General features: G+C 49.3%; 1 protein-coding gene across 2 annotated transcripts in view; it reads right to left on the bottom strand.

Annotated features, from left to right (window-relative positions):
* The window catches only part of col5a1 (procollagen, type V, alpha 1), a 210,694-nt gene that overhangs the window by 136,248 nt on the left and 52,946 nt on the right, over window positions 1–21,500 (bottom strand). For both annotated transcript variants that reach the window (XM_055660305.1, XM_055660304.1), the window contains exons 3-4: window positions 15,663–15,879; window positions 13,981–14,143 (exon numbers count right to left, since the gene is read on the bottom strand). In XM_055660305.1, coding sequence (XP_055516280.1) covers window positions 13,981–14,143; window positions 15,663–15,879 — 380 coding nt within the window. The remainder of the gene's footprint in view (window positions 1–13,980; window positions 14,144–15,662; window positions 15,880–21,500) is intronic.

Below are 21,500 nucleotides of genomic sequence, written 5' to 3' on the forward strand. Positions count from 1 at the left end.
AACAGGAATATAAGATGCAGCAGTGAGGAAGGGGAGAGAGAGAGCGAGAGAGAGAGAGAGAGGAGACAGACAGACAGAGAGAGAGAGAGAGGGGGGAGAGGGAGAGAGAGTGAGAGTGAGAGAGAGAGAGGGAGTGAGATGAGAGAGAGAGAGAGAGAGAGAGAGAGAGAGAGAGAGAGAGAGAGAGGGGGAGGGGGGAGGGGGCGATGGGGAGGAGAGGGAGGGAGGAGGGGGGGAGAGAGGGGAGAGGAGGAGGGGGAGGGGGAGGAGGAGGGAGGGGGAGAGAGGGAGGAGAGAGAGGGGGGAGAGGGAGGGGGGGGGGGGAGGGAGAGAGGAGAGAGGGAGTGAGAGAGAGGGAGAGGGAGGGAGAGGAGTATCAAATGAGAAAAAAAATAAAAAGTTCAATAAATAAGGGGGAGAGAGAGGAGGGGAGAGGAGAGGAGAGGGGGGGGGAGGGGGGGGGGGGGGGGGGTGGTGGGGGGGGGGGGGAGGGAGAGGGGGGGGGGGGTGGGGGGTGGAGAGGGGGGGAGAGGGGGGGGGGGAGGAGGAGAAGGGGAGGAGGAGGGGGGGGAGGGGGAGAGGAGAGGGGGGGAGAGAGGGGGGGAGAGTGTGTTGTCTGGGAGTGGAGGGGTGTCGGGGGTGAGATGGGGAAGAGGGAAGATTGGGGTGAGAGAGGAGGGGGGGATATTTGGGGTGAGATTGAGGGTCCTTGCCCCTCTCGTGGCTCTCTCCCCCCCTTCACAGCCTCTCTGTTGTGAAGCAGGTTTTTGCCAAAAGCCCTTTCCCAACACATTGCTGTATAAGTGTTGAACGTCCCTCAGAGAACATCATCTCTACAGCTGGGGAAAGCGCAACGAGAACCCAGGGTAAATGAATGCAAGATGTGCGTGTTATATTTGGCATGTTCTGGCCGGCTGTGCGGAGGCCAAGGCCCCAGTGTGTCCGGGATATTAAATCTTCGACAAATCCAGAATCTTCGTTGCGAGGGTCTCTGCAGATCCCTGGCAGTGTGCGTGTAATCGGATTTTCACATCTCACTGAGCCACAGGGAGTGACGTAGCCCACGTGGGAACTGTGTCCCACCTTCACTATAAGCACTGAAACACTAATATCTTCATCCTATCAACTTCCATAAAGCAGGGAGCATCTTAATAGTTAGACAGGGAGGAAGCAAGTGGAACGCAACACAAACAGAGTCCCTTCGGCCCATCATGTGTCCATGCCAGCTCTTTGAAACTAGAGGCATGAAAAAGGTTCTGAACAAATCAGAGCCGGCACCGATGATCGAGGGAAGATGGAGCCCACAACGTGTCCATTGTTGGCTGTTGAAGTGGTGATAACAATGGGAGGTGTTATAGTCACTCCTCAACTCTTTCTCCAGAGACAACGCCTCCCAGTTGCTCAACACTTTAACTCCCCCTCCCACTCCCACACTGACCTTTCTAGGTCCTGGGCCTCCTCTACTGTCAGAGTGAGGCCCAGCACAAATTGGAGGAACAGCATCTCATTGGGCAGCTTAAAACGAGCCTCGCCTGCGAAGTTGGGGGCTATGCGTGAGTGGTGGAATATCGCGTCGGGGGAGCGGGTGAGTGGTGGAATCTTGTGTCGGGGGAGCGGGTGAGTGGTGGAATCTTGTGTCGGGGGAGCAGACCGAACTTGGTCTAGTGTTCTATAGATAAGAGAGAAACTGCGGATGATTACACAAATGCAGTGTATCAATTGAAGTCCAGTTTAAGAGTGATTTAAGACAGCCCGTGTTTGCCCCCATTGAACAGGTTAATTTAGAAGTTTTGGGCTCAATTTGAAATCTAGTGCTTTGTTAGGGAGTGCAGAAAGTGCTGGTGATACTCAGCAGGTAAGGCACTGTTATAAGAGAAACAGCCAACGTTTCACGTCAATCTGAAACATTAACTCTGCTTTCCTCATCACAGATGCTGCCTGACCTTTCCACTTTGTTTAGTTTCTATTTTAGATTTCCAGCATCTGCAGGTGAATTAATCCCTGGGAAACATTTTGTCGTCTTAACACGGTTACACGGTGTCGCAGCGGTTGAGTTGCTGCCGTCCAGCGCCAGAGACCTGGGTTCGATCCTGGCTACGGGTGCTTGTCTGTACGGAGTTTGTACCTTCTCCCCGTGACCGCGTGGGTTTTCTCCGAGATGTTCGATGTCCTCCCACACTCCAAAGGCGTACAGGTTTGTAGCTTAATTGGCTTGGTATAAATGCACAAGTTGTCCTTTGTGTGTTGAAGTGCGGGGATTGCTGGTTGGTGTGTACTCACTCGGTGGGCCGAAGGGCCTGTTTCTGCGCTGTATCTCTAAACTAAACTAAACTGATGGAGCCATGTTTGGGTGTGGAACACACAGGCTAAACTGTAGATCAAAAGGATTTTTGATTTAAGCATTAAATTGTTAATGACCACCTCAGCGACAAAACAGGGCTATGTTACAGCTCGTAGCAAATGTTTAATTCAATCAATCAACAGGTTCTTGCCCGTCCTGGAAGATTATCTGTTCCTAACAAATAAGAATTATTTAGATGATTGGACCCCTTTTGTGTATTTCATTATATGGAACAGAGAACATTACAGGAACAAGCATTTCAACCCACAAAGTCTGTGCTGAACTAATCTCCTCAGCCTGCACATGATCCATATCCGTCCCTTCATAGAAACATAGAAAATAGGTGCAGGAGTAGAGGCCATTCGGCCCTTCGAGCCTGCACCGCCATTCGATATGATCATGGCTGATCATCCAACTCAGTATCCCATCCCTGCCTTCTCTCCATAACCCCTTGATCCCTTTAGCCACAAGGGCCACATCTAACTCCCTCTTAAATATAGCCAATGAACTGGCCTCAACTACCTTCTGTGGCAGAGAATTCCACAGATTCACCACTCTCTATGTGAAAAATGATTTTCTCATCTCGGTCCTAAAAGACTTCCCTCTTATCCTTAAACTGTGACTCCTAGTTCTGGACTTCCCCAACATCGGGAATAATCTTCCTGCATCTAGCCTGCCCAACCCCTTAAGAATTTTGTAAGTTTCTATAAGATTCCCCCTCAATCTTCTAAATTCTAGCGAGTACAAGCTGTGTCTATCCAGTCTTTCTTCATGTGAAAGTCCTGCCATCCCAGGAATCAGTCTGGTGATCCTTCTCTGTACTCCCTCTATGGCAAGAATGTCTTTCCTCAGATTAGGAGACCAAAACTGTACGCAATACTCCAGGTGTGGTCTCACCAAGACCCTGTACAACTGCAGTAGAACCTCCCTGCTCTTATACTCAAATCCTTTTGCTATGAATGCCAACATACGATTTGCTTCACTGCATATCCATGTGTCTCTCCAGTGGCCTCTTTAACGCCACTATCATATCTGCCTCCACCAACACCCCCGGCAAGCGCGTTCCAGGCACCCACCACCCTCTTTGTAGAAAACGTTCCCCGAACATCTCCTTTAAACTTTGCCCTGTTCGCTTTAAACCTTTGCCCTCTAGTCTTTGACATTTTCACCCTGGGAACGACCACGGTTCTGTTACTTAATTCGCAATGGGGAGAAGTTGTGAAGACTGCCGTTAAAATGGAACGTGCACACATTTGGGTATCAATGTGTTCGAAAAATTTACAGGAAAGTCATACGATTCACGTGAATTGCATCAAATTATTTGTGCAAGCTTTTATTTTATATTGCATTGAGTTTTGCAACTTTTGTAAACGGCCTGCTGTCCCACTTGGCCGATTTTTTTCGGCAACTGCCGGCATCATTGACCGACGTACCAGGTTACCGGAAACTTTGCGGTCTGGCGCGGCACGACTACGTATGGACGCGCGGTATTTTTTCCAAGTGTCGTAACATTTTTTTTGTTGCCGCTGGATTTTGAAACTTTCGAACAAATACAGTCGATAGAGGGGAAACCGGAGGGAAGAATGAGTTTGTGGAATTCTGAGCTCTCTGTACAGGCATGTTTTGTTCTAACGCAAAGCTCTTCAAAAAGGTGTTTTGTTTAGTATTGTTTTGCATAAAGCAGTAATTCTAGCCGCCAAATTTTTCATGCAGGTTTTGTCAACAAAGGCAGTGATTAAACCCTTACCTCTAATTTCCCAAATTATCATTTATTTAACTGCTGATCTTCAACTTTGCTTAACTATTTACTCACCAGATGTGCTACATAGAAACATAGAAAATAGGTGCAGGAGTAGGCCATTCGGCCCTTCGAGCCTGCACCGCCATTCAATATGATCATGGCTGATCATCCAACTCAGTATCCTGTACCTGCCTTCTCTCCATTCCCCCTGATACCTTTAGCCACAAGGGCCACATAACTCCCTCTTACATATAGCCAATGAACTGTGGCCTCAACTACCTTCTCTGGCAGAGAATTCCAGAGATTCACCACTCTCTGTATGAAAAATGTTTTTCTCATCTCGGTCCTAAAAGATTTCCCCCTTATCCTTAAACTGTGTGACCCCTTGTTCTGGACTTCCCCAACATCGGGAACAATCTTCCTGCATCTAGCCTGTCCAACCCCTTAAGAATTGTGTAAGTTTCTATAAGATCCCCCCCCCTCAATCTTCTAAATTCTAGCGGGTACAAGCCGAGACTATCCAGTCTTTCTTCATATGAAAAGTTCCTAAATTAGGACCAGCGCCTCATATTTCACTTGGGCAGCTTACACCCCAACCGGATGAATCTTGATTTCTCCAACTTCTCCAAGTAGCTATCGCATCCCGTCTCCCTCCGTCCCACGCCCAACGCTAGCCGTCGTTCTACTTTCCCTGTCATACTGTTGAGTGCCTGTATAAAGGGCCTGTCTCATTTGCTGATTTTTTTCAGCGACTGCCAAGTCATATCAGGTCACCGAAAAATTTGTGGCGTGATGACGTATTGACGAGCGGTGGGTTTTTTTTTAGAGTCGCAACATTTTTTTTGTCGCGGCCGAAATGTTCAAAATCTTTTGGCGGAACCGATATGACGCCGGCAGTCGCCGAAAAAAATCTCCACCATCACCTACCCCACAGCCAACAATGGACCATTGTGGGCTCCACCTCTCCTTGATCATCGTTGCTTTTTGCCTATCTCTCGTTCATTTGCTCTATCTACCTTCTACAGTACATCTCTCGTTTCCCTCCCCCTTGACCCTCAGCCTCGACCCAAAATGTCACCAATTCCCTTTCTCCAGAGATGCTGCCTGACCCGTTGATTTACTCCGGCATTTTGTGTCTATCTTCGGTGCTAAATCGGACAGCTGAAGGGAAACACAGCGAGCGCCTTTCTTTTATGTTTCACGAATTAAGGTAGCAGCCTCGGGTTTTGGACGTGTGCTTTGATCTAACGACAGCTACAAACAGCCTGAGAATATCGTCGAACGTGTCAGTGTGCTGACGAGGTTCGCCTGCCAAAAACGCCACTTTTAACCTCTTCCATATTCAACCTAAAGCTGCTAAAAGGGGGCAAGAAACCCATGTCACAATACATTGGCTCCTAAAGCAACAGCAAGGATTCAGAAAATGTAGAATTAATAAACACTGCAGTCTGAAGAAGGCTCTAGGGCCAGAAACGTCACCTATCCTTTATCTCCAGAGATGCTGCCCGAACAATTGAGTTACTCAAGCACTTGGTTTGTTTCAGAAAGAACTGCAGATGTTGGAAAAATCGAAGGTAGACAAAAATGCTGGAGAAACTCAGCGGGTGAGGCAGCATCTATGGAGCGAAGGAAATAGGTGACGTTTCGGGAGACCCGAAACGTCACCTATTCCTTCGCTCCATAGATGCTGCCTCACCCGCTGAATTTCTCCAGCATTTTTGTCTACCAGCACTTAGTTTAGTTAGTTTAGAGATCACGCGTGGAAACAGGCCATTCGGCCCACCGATCTGCAATCCCCGAACACACGCTATCCTCCACACACTAGGGTCAATTTACATTTATACCAAGCCAATTAACTCACAAATCTGTACGCCTTTAGAGTGCGAAGCTCTCGGAGAAAACCCACGCAAGTCACGGGGAGAACGTACGAACTCCGTACAGACAAGCACCTGTAATCTGGACCGAACCTGGATCTCTGATCTGAAGAAGGGTCTCGACCCGAAACGTCGCCTATTTCCTTCGCCCCATAGATGCTGCCTCACCCACTGAGTTTCTCCAGCATTTTTGTCTACCTTCGATTTTCCAGCATCTGCAGTTCCTTCTTAAACGTGATGTGTAATTATGCCCCTGTCCCACTTAGGAAACCTGAACGGAAACGTCTGGAGACTTTGCACCCCACCCAAGGTTTCCGAGCGGTTCCCGGAGGTTTTTGTCCATCTCCCTACTTGCTTCCGCTACCTGCAACCTCCGGCAACCACCTGCAACCTCCGGGAACCGCACGGAAACCTTGGGTGGGGCGCAAAGTCTCCAGAGGTTTCCGTTCAGGTTTCCTAAGTGGGACACAGGGGCTTAATGATATATTAACGTCACATGACCAGAGATACATTACAGAATAGTGAAAGGCTTGGATAGAGTGGATGTGGAGAGGATGTTTCCACTAGTGGGAGAGTCTCGGACCAGAGGTCACAGCCTCTGAATTAAGACGTTCTTTTAGGAAGGAGATGAGGGGGGAATTTCTTTAGTCAGAGGGTGGTGAACCTGTGGAATTCTTGGCCACAGAAGGCTGTGGAGGCCAAGTCAGTGGATATTTTTAAGGCAGAGATAGATAGATTATTGATTAGTACCGGGCTATGGGAAGGGTTCCCAACCTGGGGTAAATCTCGCCTACCCAGGGGGTACATTTATTGATTGTGGATTTGTACATATTTGTTCTCATTGACTGACTGTGTTTGGTTCTGGTATACCGGTATCTGTTCATCATTAGTTGTTCATAAATAACATTGCTATGTGCTATTAAAGTTGCCAGGGGTAAACGGGACGAAAAAGGTTGGGGACCCCTGGGCTATAGGGAGAAGGCAGGAGAATGGGGTTAGGAGGGAGAGATAGATCAGCCATGATTGACTGGCGGAGTAGACTTGATGGGCCAAATGGCCTAATTCTGCTCCTATCACTTATGATCTTATGATACCGTGATAAGTTTTTGTGTGTAAGCAGACCCTAACATCAAAGATGATCTTATTCACCAAAGGATCTTTGGCAACTAACCAAGCAACTTCTACCGAGATATTTGATACAGCGCAGAGAAATACAATAGTTTTGTCAAGCATTTGTATTTTGTAACATTTACAAATTAAATGCATTTGATTATATACTATTAAAGGATTAGATGAAAGTTGTTTGTGTGTGTGAATTATTAATAGATCAGATAGTAGCCTTGTGCATTTCACTGCTGCGAGATTAATTCATGAATCATGTCATGACTGGCCCTGGTTCAAAGAGAGAATGAGAGGCATCCTTGTGTATCAGTCAAGGTTCATTCAAGTTCTCTTGGGCACCTTAATTCACTCAGCATTAATAACATGCTGCTGACACCCCCTCCCCCACCCCAGTCGTCCTGCTAGCTTCACTGTTCATATCCTTTTCGCTATCACCTCTCCACAGCCAACAATGGACCATTGTGGGCTCCTTGGCTATCGGTGCCAGCTCTGATCTGTTCTGTACCTTTTCTTACCTCTAGTCTCCCTCTCCCCCGATTCTCAGCCTGAAGAAGGGTCTCGACCCGAAACGTCACCCATTCATAGAAACATAGAAACATAGAAAATAGGTGCAGGAGGAGGCCATTCGGCCCTTTGAGCCAGCACCGCCATTCATGGTAATCATGGCTGATCGTCCCCTATCAATAACCCGTGCCTGCCTTCTCCCCATATCCCTTGACTCCACTAGCCCCTAGAGCTCTATCTAACATTCCCTCTCTCCAGAGATGCTGCCTGACCTGCTGAGTTACTCCTGCATTGTGTGCCCAGTACCATCGCTAAAGGACAGACCATCTCACTGCTGTTTAACGCTGCGTGTAATAGACTTACTGTAGTTCTGCCCGCGTGCAGAAAACAGTGGCAAACCTTCCAAAAATACCTAAGTGGCTATAAAAATTCCGTGTTGTCTTTAAGCATGGGGAGAGGCAGATCAGAAATGCAAGCTCTTCATTTCTATTTCAAGATGAACTACAGAAGCAATAATGAGCTCCAGAGATTCAAGCCAAGTTTAGCTTCTTAAAAGATTTCTTCTTGGCATGCAAGCCGATGGAAAGACAGCATTTATTGCCCGTTCCTGGCTGAACCGTTTGGAGTCAACCACATCGTGTGGGTTAGAGTTTCGTGCAGACAAAACCTCTTGGTTATCTTTTGTGGCACCCAGAGCGCTCTGTTTTTAATCCATTGACTAACAAGCCACTGCAGCCAGTTTTCTATTATACTACCTCTGCTGTCTGCTCAATTACTACAGCCCCAACGATGGCAGAGAGTCATCCAAGGAGACAAGGGCCAAGCATCAAGAGCCCAGTTGCACGCCAGAGATGCTGCCTGTCCCGCTGAGTTACTCCAGCTTCTTGTGCCTATCTTCGTTCTGTCCATGTTCCCATCAAGAACCCTCCAGATTTTCACCCACTCAGCCACTCAGCCAATTTACGGTGGCCAAATAACCTACCAACTCAAACATCTTTGGGACAAGGAAGGAAACTGGAAATCCCAGAGGAAATCAACATCGTCACGGGTGGATCACGCAAACTCCTCATAGACAGCACCAGAGGCCAGGATTGAACTCAAGTCGCTGGAGTTGCTGTGCTACTGTGCTACTGTTAATCAGACAGCCTCCAAGCTGGGAGATCTCACTGTGCTCTATTCCAATCAAGATGGAAACAGGCCCACTCAGTCCAGGCCAACCATCGATCACCAGTTCATGCCAGTTCTACATCAACCCACACAATAGGGGCAGGCCATTCACAGAGGGCCAACTAACCTACTAACCCTCACGCCTTTGGGATGTGGGAGAAAACCGCAGCACCCAGCGGAAACGCACATGGTCACAGGGAGAACATGCAAACTCCACACAGACAGCACCCGAGGTCAGGATCGAACCCGGATCTCCGGGGCTGTGAGGCAGCAGCTCTACCAGCTGTGCCACTGTGCTGCCCATACAAAACATACACGCACAGATGGAACTGAAATGGACCTAGAGGGGGTGGAGTATCAAATTAGTATTGGGGGGGGGATAGACACAGAATGCTGGAGTAACTCAGCGGGACAGGCAGCATCTCTGGAGAGAAGGAATAGGTGATGTTTCGGGTGGAGACCCTTCTTCAGACTGAGAGGCTTGACCCATTCCTTCTCTCCAGAGACGTTGCCTGCCCCACCGGGTTACTCCAGCATTTTGTGTCTATCTTTGGTGTAAACCAGCATCTGCAGTTCCTTCCTACACATTAGAGTTGGGTGGGATGGGCATGTGGGCAAAGTCTGCTTGTCCTGGACCCCCATTATGTTTGCGGTCATGCCCACGGGCGGAAGTACCCCACCCTGCACCCAGAAACACTCCACCTCCACACACTTTTCTGCAGAAATGTTTGCAAAGGCCAACTTGGGGTTTTGCTCTTGAGAGCTCGGACAGCAACCTGGGAAATCATTCCCGCCTCCCTGTTCTGGCAGATTCACGTAACCCTGAAGCGCTCCATGTTTAGGGTGGCACAGAGGCACGTCAGGTGGAGCTGACACCTCGCATCCTGACCTCGTGTGCTGTTGGTGTGGAGTTTGCACGTTCTCTCCGTGACTGCTTGGGAGTTTCCTCCGGGTGCTCCGGTTTCCTCCCACATCCCAAAGACGTGCAGAGTTGTAGAGTAATAGGGCCCTCTGTAAAAATTGCCCTCAGTGAGTAACAAAACTGGGTGCAAAAGTGAGATAGCATAGACCTAGTGCGAACGGGTGATCGATGATCAGGATGGATTCAATGGGCCGAAGGGCCTGTTTCGCTGCTGTACCTCTAAACTAAACTAAGCCACAAATCTGCTTGCCATGAGGTGCTGGCTGCATCAAGTCTGGTATTGATCAAATGAGCAACTTTGGAAGTAAAACAGAAAGAGAACAAAGGCTGGCAGAGTTGCTTCAGCTGCAGATTCAAGGCAGGAGGAGGGAGTGAAAATTCTATTTGGGTGGCACGGTGGCGCCACAGTAGAGCCTCTGCCTTACAGCGCCAGAGACCCGGGTTCGATCCTGACCACGGGCGCTGTCTGTACAGAGTTTGCACGTTCTCCCCGTGACCTGCGTGGGTTTTCCTCCAAGATCTTCGGTTTCCTCCCACACGGTACAGGTTTGTAGGTTAATCAGCTTGGTATGAATGTAAAACTTGTCCCTAGTGTGTGCAGGGCGGTGTTAATGTGCGGGGAATCGCAGGTCAACGCAGACTCGGTGGGTCCGAGGGGACCTGTTTCTGCTCTGTGTCTCTAAACTAAACTAAACTAAACTAAACAAGTGAGATGCAGGCACACACATAACTAAACTCTGCTTGGGAAGAGTTAGTGCTCACAGCCCAGCACCAGAATCCCGTTGAGAGGGGTTAGAACTCACAGTAATTAGATTCTTATTGAGAGGACTGCGAGTCTCAGGACAACTATAAATACACTCTCCAAATAATTTAATACCACAACGACGCAATAATAGCTAACAGCAGGATTTCTGAAAAAATCCTGCTCCTACCTTTCACATTTTAACACTCTGTGATTTGGGAAAAGCTGCACACAGAGACTGGTCTCTCTGAAAGTTAAAAGTTATACAAATATATACAGCTACAAGTAATTATTTGCATGTTATCCAACAATCTCTGGCAGCCAGCTGGCTGGATTAAACTGTACATTAGAACATTAACCCAAACTCTCCTGAGAGCGATTCTCTCCCTCTCTCCATTTTCATTTCTACCAGCCTGCACTCCGTCTGTATTCCCCCTTTCTCTCTGCCTCTCATGTTCTCTCTTTCACTCTCTCCCTCTTGCACTTTCCCTCTCCCTCTCTCTATTTTTATTCTCTGCCCATCCCTCCTCCTCAGTTTCTCCCTGCTTTCCTTTTGCCTCTTAGCGTCTCTAACCTCCTCTCCCTGTCACCGAAGGAGGGGCAGTGCTGAGGGAGTGCTATTGCAAATAAAATGCTTACATGAGCAGTAAAGCTGAAGCTCTGTGTGCCTCTCACATGGACTCTGAAGTCCATACTATTTGAAGTTGGTACCAAGGTTGTTGACAGGGGGCGGAAATCGCTATCAAAACATGGGGGGGGACACAATTTCTTGGTAGCCGCACACACACACGCGCATGCGCACGCACGGCTTCAGCCATGGGCCCTGTGGATGGCAACATCGGGAACTGACCTGGTTGGTGACCGACTCCGAACTCCAGCAACAGCAGCTTCGTCTACCCCGAATCGTGGGGCTTGAATCGGCCCATTCGCGGGGCCTTTCATCGCCCGGCGCGGCTTCCAAATCTGCCGGCGGGTGCCTCATCGGGAACCTCGATGCAGCAGTTTGATTTTAAGCCGCAACGGGAGATGAAAGGCCCCGCGAACGGGCCGATTCAAGCTGCACTCTATGATCTTTGCTCCACCGGGATGTCTCCCTCCCCCAATCACCACACTCTATCCTCAGTCCCACCCCCTTACATCCGCCTCTGACTGACACCTCCCTCCTCCAATCATCACACTGAATCATCATGTCCCGCCCCCCCCTCCCCCCACTGCCCGCTGACCGATGTCTCTCTCGTCCAATCAGCGCCCTCGACCATCAGTCCCACCTCCACTGTCTCGCGGAAAGCAGAGATTTTTTTTCACCGAATTTCAAAATCCGGATTACAAAACATGGGGGCGGGGGGATTGTTCCCCACTTCTCAAAACATGAAGGGGACGTGCTCTGTACCATCTCTATCTCTCGTTCCCCTTTCCCCTGACTCTCAGTCTGAAGAAGGGTCTCGACCCGAAACGTCACCTATTCCTTTTCTCCAGAGATGCCGCCTGCCCCGCTGAGTTACCTCCAGCTTTTGGTGTCTGTTTGGGGTTGGTTAGGGGTGGGGTAGAGACCCCGTGGCCCCCTCTCTTTGACACCCTCAATCCAAGTGTGTCCTAGGCTCCAGTTCCACCAATCTGTGGGCATTCTCTGTGGACTTGTAAGACCGTGTGGGACAGGGCGAGCCATTGGCTAACATCTGGTACACGGCTTCGTTCAAAGGCTTTCAACAACCCTCCAGTTTCAAGGTTAGCTTCACTCTGCGATAATTAGGCACCACTGCCACATCTGAGCACCACATGCAGGTCCCCACAGCGATGGGTCATAATCGTCCTTCGCTGGAACATCAAAGTCCTATTAATCACGGGATCAGAGTGGCGGATCCCAGGCCTGGCATTGACTCAGCCCCTTCAGCCTAATGCCGTCTCCTCCCTCTGCTGCATAGAGCAGCTCTCAACTCAAACCATGGGTGACCATACCATCTTCACTGCTGGTGTCCCACCAACTCCCCCCCCACCCCACACCCACCGCACTTTCCCAAAGGACAAGAAAAGGGCAATTCACCTCCGGACTCACTGGTGATGCCCAAATCGGGTGCAGCAGTAAAGTTGCTGCCCAACGCCGCCAGAGACCAGAGTTCGATTCTGACTACGGGTCTGTGCGGAGTTTGCACGTTCTCCCCGGGACTGCGTGGGTTTCCTTCAGCTGTGCCAGATTCCTCCCACACTCTAAAGACGTACAGGTTTGGAGGTTAACTATCTACGGTAAAGATTGTAAATGGTCCCTCGTGTGCCTGGGATAGCGTTAGTGCATGGATGGAGTCCAGCTACTGACCGCGTTCACCCTTGAATTGCTTCACCCATATTTTGATCCAAATGGATTTTGACGTCTTGATCAGTCGTTACACCCCAAAATATGTTTTAACAGTTTATGCACAGCCATAAGTAATGAGACATAGGACAGAATTAGGCCATTCAGCCCATCGACTCTACTCGGCCATTCAATCATGGTCGATCCATTTTCCCCTCTCAACCTCATTCTCCCGCATTCTCCCTGTAATCAGTGATACCCTTCCTAAACAGGGTCCTATCAATCTCCGCCTTAAGATACCCATAAGATTCCTGGACTGAACTCTCCAATGGGGATGTTTGGTAACATGCACTCATTATTCCTTTTAAAATATTTATCCGATTTCCATTTGAAAGTTACTGTTGAATCCGATCACGTTGCCTTTTATACCGCGTGCCCTGGCCGAGAACGGCTCACTGTGCGATAAGACTGTTCCTTCACCCCGCTTCTGCCTCCAGTTACAAACCCTTCCTGCTGTTGGAACATTAACCACCTCTACTGGCCCCCCCTTCAAGCCCCTGTCCCACTGCACCAGGTAATTCACGAGTTCTCCCGAGTTTTCCCCTGATTCGAACTCGGAGAATGTCCGTAGCGGGTCCGTGGGAGTTCGTGGATGTCTCGTAGCGGCTCGTACGAGTAAAAAGTAACCATTTTATTCATCACGAGTATTTTTCTTACTCGTAAACGTTTTTTAAATGAATGAAAAAGCCGTCGCGAGTTTACCGGAATGTCCCGAGTACCAACCGTTAGCATTGCGAGCCGCTACGGGACATCCACAAACTCCTATGGACCCGCTATGGACATTCTCCGAGTTCGAATCGGGGAAAAGTCTGGAGAACTCGTGAATTACCTCGTACAGTGGGACAGGGGCTTAACTCTCTTTTGCACTTGGGAAAACAATTGTGGCCCTTTGCAGTTTCGGCCCAGTAACTGGCACGCTCAGTATCTCATCGACAGATCCCCCTTGGCCCTTCCGAAAGCTGCTTCAAAAAGACACTGCGTTAATAATCTCCTGGTTGTACTCTCCCTGCAGCACCTTTCACTGGTGTGTGAGTGTGTATATATGTGTGTGTGTGTGTGTGTGTGTGTGTGTGTGTGTGTGTGTGTGTGTGTGTGTGTGTGTGTGTGTGTGTGTGTGTGTGTGTGTGTGTGTGTGTGTGTGTGTGTGTGTGTGTGTGTGTGTGTGTGTGTGTGGGCAGCGCGAGCAGATAGGTTGCAGTGTGGACGCGGCATGGTCTTACCTGGAAGACATCTTCATCCAGTATCCTGGTGCCGAACACCACGATGCCGTTCGTGTCAATCACCGGCCGCTTGCTCCTGTTCAAGGGCTGAGTCAACGTCTTGGTGCAGTCCACAATCATGGTGACCGTTTTCTTGTGAACGCTGATTGCAACTCGGTGCCACCTGCCAGGACACAACACACAATCCACCGGTCACCTTTGAAACCTGTAACCCCGGCCTAACGAGATCCACAGAGGAGCTCACACACCTCCAGCCAACAGAGTTGGGCTGAAGTGGAACCGTTAATGCTCCTCCGTTGCCTTGTCCCGCCTTCTGAGGTGGGCAACTTGGTTGACCATCCCATCTCCCTGACTGTGCACAGGCTACACATGGGTCCTCAATGCAAAGAGAGCTTAGTTGGCGTTAGTGCATTGCTTCACTTTAGAGATACAGTGTGGAAACAGGCCCTTCGGCCCACCAGATTCATGCAGACCAATGATCACCCATACACCAGGTATTTTAGAAAGAACTGCAGATAATAATAATAATAATAATAATAATAATAATAATAATAATAATAAATACTTTAGTAATCCCCTTTTCAGGGGAAATTCAGATGTTCTTGCAGCTGCACTAATAAAAATACAACATAGCATTAAAGAAGAAGTTTAATATTAAAACATAAAAACATCCCCCCCACAATGGTTCCCACTGTGGGGGAAGTCACAAATTCCAGTCCCCATCCTCTTGTCCACCCATGATCGGGCCTATTGAGGCCTCCACATTCACCGCTACGAAGGCCCGATGTTTCAGGCCCTCTCGCCGGGTGAGGGTGCTCCGGCGTCGGGAGAACCCTCTCAGCGGCTTGGAGGCCATTCCAACCTATACGTCTTTGGAATGTGGGAGGAAACCAGAGCACTCGGAGAAAACCCAGGTAGTTATAGGGGGAAGGTACAAACTCCATACAGACAGAACCCGTGGTTAGGATTGAACCTGGGTCTCTGGCGCTGAATGGCGGCAACTCTACTGCTGCTCCACTCTGCTGCAGAAGAGAGTTGCATGCCTGGCACGTTGCTTTCCAACGCCAACCCAGTCTCCCACTCACTGCGTGTGTGGAGTTTGCACGTTCTCACTGGGACCGCGTGAGTTTCCACCGGGTCCTCTGGTTTCCTCCCATCTGTAAATCGCCCTTAGTGTGTCGGGAGTGGATGAGAGGGTAGGAATAACAGAGAACTGGTGTGAAGACAAACACAAAAAGTAGCTGGAGTAGTCGGGCAGCATCTCTGGAGAAAAGGGATAGGTAGGTGACGTTTTGTGTTGAGTCCCTTCTTCAGACTGCGACCTATCGAGTTAGATAGAGCTCTAGGGGCTAGTGGTGTCAAAGGATATGGGGAGAAGGTTATTGATAGTGGATGATCAGCCATGATCACAATGGATCGAAGGGTTGAATGGCCTCTTCCTGCACCTACTTTCTATGTTTCTATGTTATGTCATCTATTCCTTTTCTCCAGAGATGCTGCCTGACCCGCTGAGTTACTGCGGCATTTTGGATATAAACCAGCATTTGCAGTTCCTTGCTGCACGTTGAACTAGTGTGAAGGGGTGAGGGATGGTCGGCGTGGACTTGGTGGGCAGGAGGAGCAGTTTCCATGCTGTATCTCTAAAGTTCTAAAGCATTGGGGATGAAGCAAGGAATACCTACTTCCCATCGGCCAGGTTGATTCCACGGAAGATGGGGTGTTCGTCAGGGCTGGGCTGCCCTGTCTGGTCTTCGTAGAAGAATATGGGGCTGCGGGAGATCTCCACGCCCAGCTGCTGGATTCCCTGCTCGTTGTAGATGGACAGCAGGAAGGCACCTTTTCCTTTCTGGGCTCGCACTGTCATCACCAGGGAGAAATCCTCCGGGAACGCCGTGTCTCCTTTGGAAACAAAAAGGGAGGAGCACGAGTTGTTAAATCTGAACGTATGAAGATGTCTCTCACAAACAAGCCCAATCCTAGCACCTGTATCACATAGCCAAATCTCCAAATCTGAGGAAGGACATTATTGCCATAGAGGGAGTGCAGAGACGGTTCACCAGACTGATTCCTGGGATGTCAGGACTGTCTTATGAAGAAAGACTGGATAGACTTGGTTTATACTCTCTAGAATTTAGGAGATTGAGAGGGGATCTTATAGAAACTTACAAAATTCTTAAGGGGTTGTTGGACAGGCTAGATGCAGGAAGATTGTTCCCGATGTTGGGGAAGTCCAGGACAAGGGGGTCACAGCTTAAGGATAAGGGGGAAATCCTTTAAAACCGAGATGAAAAGAACTTTTTTCACACAGAGAGTGGTGAATCTCTGGAACTCTCTGCCACAGAGGGTAGTTGAGGCCAGTTCATTGGCTATATTTAAGAGGGAGTTAGATGTGGCCGTTGTGGCTAAAGGGATCAGGGGGTATGGAGAGAAGGCAGGTACGTGATACTGAGTTGGATGATCAGCCATGATCATATTGAATGGCGGTGCAGGCTCGAAGGGCCGAATGGCCTACTCCTGCACCTAATGTTTCTATGTTTCTATAGAGGGCAGCACAGTGGAGCAGCGGTGTAGTTGCTGCCTCACAGCGCCAGAGACCTGGGTTCGATCCTGACCATGGGTGCTGTCTGTACAGAGTTTGCACTTTCTCCCTGCGACCCGGTGGTTTTCTCCGGGTGCTCCGGTTTCAATGGACAATAGACAATAGGTGCAGGAGTAGGCCATTCGGCCCTTCGAACCAGCCCTGCTATTCAATGTGATCATGACTGATCATCCACAATCAGTGCCCCGTTCCTGCCTTCTCCCCATATCCCCTGACTCCGCTATTTTTAAGAGCCCTATCTAGCTCTCTCTTGAACGCATCCAGTGAACCGGCCTCCACCGCCCTCTGAGGCAGAGAATTCCACAGACTCACCACTCTCTGTGAGAAAAAGTGTTTCCTCCCGCACTCCAAAGACGTGCAGGTTTGTGGGTGAATTGGCTTCTGTAAATTGTCCCTAGTGTGTAGGATGGTGCTAGTGTATGGGGTGATCGCTGGTGGGTGCGGGCGGACTCAGTGGGCTGAAGGGCCCATTTCCACGCTGTGTCTCTAAAGTCTAAAGATTAGCAACAATAATGACATGTATTTATTTAGTTTAGCTTAGGTTGGAGATACAGCATGGAAACAGGCCCTTTGGCCCATCGAGCCCATGCTGACCATTCACACTAGGATAGAACTAGCGTTGCAGGTGAGTGCGGACTCCGTGAGCCAACGGGCCTGTTTGCACACTCTATCACTAAACTAAACTGCTGCACATGAACAGACCCCTCAGCCCAACATGTCTGTGCCGAACATAATGCCAAGATAAGCTAAGCTGTTCCCATATCCTTCCATTCCCTGCATGTAACTGTGCCCGTCTAAAAGCCTCGTAAATTCCACTTTCACATCTGCCCCCTGGCTGGAGGTTCCATGTACCCATGTGGGACCCTCTCCACTAAAGACCCCCGAGCCCAGGGACTATCCTCCACCTTCAGGGAATGTCACTTCTTCCCCTTTCTCTCCCAACGATGCAGAGGCCTAGGAGACCCCCCTCACCAAGGAGTTCTCTCCCTCCCACTCTGGCCCCCTCCACATGCTCAGCACCCTCAGCTCAGCCACAGGATGAGTCCCAGGGGGTTGTGTCCTGGGCTGACCTCAGATTCCAAGCAACTTATCACAAGATGATTCAGTTTCCTCTGCATTGAAAACACTCTGAAGAACAGTCTCCACCCGAAACATCACCCAGTCCTTTACTCCAGAGGTGCTGCCTGACCTGCTGAGGCACTCCAGCATTTTGTATCTATCTTCGGTGTAAAACAGCATCTGCAGTTCCTTCCGACACGAGCTTAGTTTAGTTTTGAGATACAGTGCAGAACAGGCCATTTGGCCCACCGAGTCCGTGCTGACCAGCGATCCCTATACACCGACACTATCCTACACACTAGGGACAATTTACAACCTTTTAGCGAGGCCAATCAACCTACAAACCTGTACGTCTTTGGGATGTGGGAGGAAACCGGAGCACCCGGGGAAAACCCACGAGGTTAAGGGGAGAACGTACAAACTCCGTACAGGCAGCACCCGTAGTCAGGATCGAACCCGGGTCTCTGGCGCTGTGAGGCAGCAACTCTAACCGCTGTGCCATCGAGCTGCTCACTACATTGACTTCTGTTGTCAAACTGCAATATGCTTAGAACAAGACATAAGGCAAGATACATACAACAGGCCTAGATAGTAGGGAGTGATGTGCTGGAGGGTGAGAGGGCTGCTGTACATTCAACACCAGATAATGGGGTTAACATCAGATGGAAGAGTGTCTGAGAGACTGTACCTGTCTGAGAGAGAGGGGCAGGTTTGCAGCTATACACAGCCAGAGTGCAGCAGATGGATTTGGACAGATTTTTTGTGTTTGTAGGAAAGTGTGTCCTCCTTGCATTCCACCGGGAGCTCCTGGTTAGTCTCAGTCACGAGCCGGGAACATGCCCATCCCTGACAAGAGAACTCAGCAGATATCTCCCAGAACAGGCCCCTGTCAGGCAGTGCTGACGGATCTAATGTTCTCTGCTTCTGATTCATGTCTGGTCTCTTGCAAATGACAGCTGGACACGTCCGCTTTGATTTTCACTGCTCCATTCACCTGGGTTAGTAGGCCTTAGGGACTGACACACCTGAGAACCTTGAGATGACTTCCCAGCAATCACAGGTTCAATATGGAGGAAAGGGGGGGTGGTTTACCAGGGGGGGGGGGGGGGGGGTAGGGGGGGTCAAAGATTACAGGGACAAGGCAGGAGAATGGGGTTTGGATGGAAAAAGAGATCATGCATGATGAAATGGGGGAGCAGACTCGATGGGCCGAATGGCCTAATTCTGCTCCTATGCCATATGGTCTTATGCTCTTAAGTACCAGTCACTGTCATTTCTCAAGCTGAAAGTGTTCAAAACTTGTGACAAGATTCATAATTGTGGCATCAGTTGCTAATGAATTCTGCTGAGGTGGTCAGGAAGAATTTCAAAGAGTTTGTGAGCATGATTCGGAGTTAAAATACTTGGCAGGTCTCCCTCACTTAAGGGCCTCATACCTCTGCATCCTCTGGCTGTGAATAGCTAGTTCCCAACAGTCCAACTTTCACCTCGTTGTATATCAGCAGCAAATTGAACGCAGGTTTCCGATTCCTCTTGAGCTTGTATTTCAGGTCTCTCAGAGGCTACTAGGCCGGTCACCATGGCAACCGCCCCATAAAATGCAGCAACCCCAGCAAAAGATTAGTCACTTCCTGTCCACCAGCCCCCAGGCCTCTTGTTCATTATCCAAGCTGAGAGCCATTTTCTTTTATTAATTATTTCATGAACGTTCTGGAATGTTGCCTGTTGTTCATTATCAGCTGGTGGCTGCTGTCGACATGTTTAATTCAGTGTAACTGCTCATCGCTCAGTCCGTGCATCTCTCAAGGCCCAGCGCCAACTCCCGCTGCTCCCCTTCCCCTGGATCCTCTGCTGACGTGGACAAGACTCTGGTGATTTTCTAGCGAGGTGGAGGAGACTGGTGGATCAGTGAGTGGGCTGAGTAACATCTCGCCATTGTTTTCCCTAATCCCTCTGCCGCTGTTCACAATATGGTTCACTGAAACTTATTGCATAGAACGGAGGCCATTCAGCCCACAGTCCCCGAGCCAGCTCTTTGAAACACATCCAATCAGTGGCGGACTGGCCAGGGTGTCAGCTTGCCCAATGGCAAGTGGGCACCTGATGAAGTGGGCCCCTCCTGGCAACCAATATTTTTAGACCCAGTCCGCCACTGCATACAATTAGTCTCAAAACCCTCGACTTTTAGTTTAGTTTAGAGATACAGCGTGGAAGCAGGCCCTTCGGCCCACGTCGACCAGCAATCACGCATACTCCGATTCTATCCAACACACCAGGAACAATTTGTTTTTACGGAAGCCAATTAACTTACAATGTTGTCCATCCAGGACAAGGGGTCACAGCTTAAGATCAAGGGGAAATCCAAACCGAGATGAGAAGAACTTTTTTTCACACAGAGAGTGGTGAATCTCTGGAACTCTCTGCCACAGAGGGTAGTTGAGGCCAGTTCATTGGCTATATTTAAGAGGGAGTTAGATGTGGCCCTGGTGGCTAAAGGGATCAGAGGGTATGGAGAGAAGGCAGGTACGGGATACTGAGTTGGATGATCAGCCATGATCATATTGAATGGCGGTGCAGGCTCGAAGGGCCGAATGGCCTACTCCTGCACCTAATTTCTATGTTTCTATGTTACAAACCTGCACGTCTTTGGAATGTGGGAAGAATGCGGAACTCCCGGTGAAAACCCACCCGGTCACGGTGAGAACGTACAAACTCCATACAGACAGCGCCCCGTAGTCAGAATCGAACCAGGGTATCTGGTGCTGTGAGGCAGCAACTGTACTGTTGCGGTACTGAGCTACCCAAAGTGTTCTTTGCTGTAGCTGTCCACTTTTACACCCTTTGGACAAATGCCCTTGTGAATTTTCTATAGAACCTGGGGAGTCCATGAGTGTGGGACATTATTTTTTAATGGTGGAATAATATAGAGTTTCCTCTGAAAAATATTCTGGTGTTTGTTAAGCCCCCTCTGACAATTCGGCACGCCTTTGCCATTTTCTGTGATGGGACAATCCCATGAACAATGAACAATGACCAATGCTGGTCCAGGACCTCAGACTGTAACTCGTGCCCTGATCATTCCCCGTATTTATTGTGCTTTCATTATTAGGTCCCACCCATCACTTCAGACACATGGCCGACTCCACTCCCCTATCCTACCCCTTACAATTCTCCCCTCCACCTCTACCCCCATCTAGTGCTGGCTGACTTTACTGCAAACAATACTCCACTGGGGCAACACATCCAAGAAAATGACAATCCTCTGAGGAATGTAACCACACAGAAGAAATAACAAGTTTGATAGTCCCTTAAGGTACCCCCGACTGACATTCAAGCCAATCTGTTAGACTGAGAATTCCATCTGATGTTCAGGGTCTGTCTTTCGTGAAATAAAATCTAATCTGAATTTCATGTTCGAGGAAGGAGCCAGGAAGAGAATATTTTCCTTTCTATAAGATCTCCGCACTTCCAGAACATGTGCAGCAAGGTTGGATACAGGGTAAAACTCTTTAGACTTTAACAGCGGTAGAGTTGCTGCCTTACGCCGGAGACGCAGGTTCGATCCCGACTGCAGGTGCTTGACTGTACGGAGCTTTTACGCTCTCCCTGTGACCGCGTGGGTTTTCTCCGAGATCTTTGGTTTCTTCCCACATTCCAAAGATGTACAGGTTTGCAGGTAAATTGGCCCTAGTATGTGTAGGATAGTGTTAATGTTAATGATCGCTGGTCGGTGCGGACTCGGTGGGCCAAAGGGCCTGTTCCAACACAGTATCTCTAAAGAAAACTATACAGCGCGGAAACAGGCCCTTTGGCCTACCGAGTTCGTGCCGACCAGCAATCACCCCCATTCACTAACACTAGT

Source organism: Leucoraja erinacea, chromosome 31 (assembly GCF_028641065.1).
Source record: "Leucoraja erinacea ecotype New England chromosome 31, Leri_hhj_1, whole genome shotgun sequence".
In the NCBI taxonomy this organism is placed as follows: Eukaryota; Metazoa; Chordata; class Chondrichthyes; order Rajiformes; family Rajidae; genus Leucoraja; species Leucoraja erinaceus.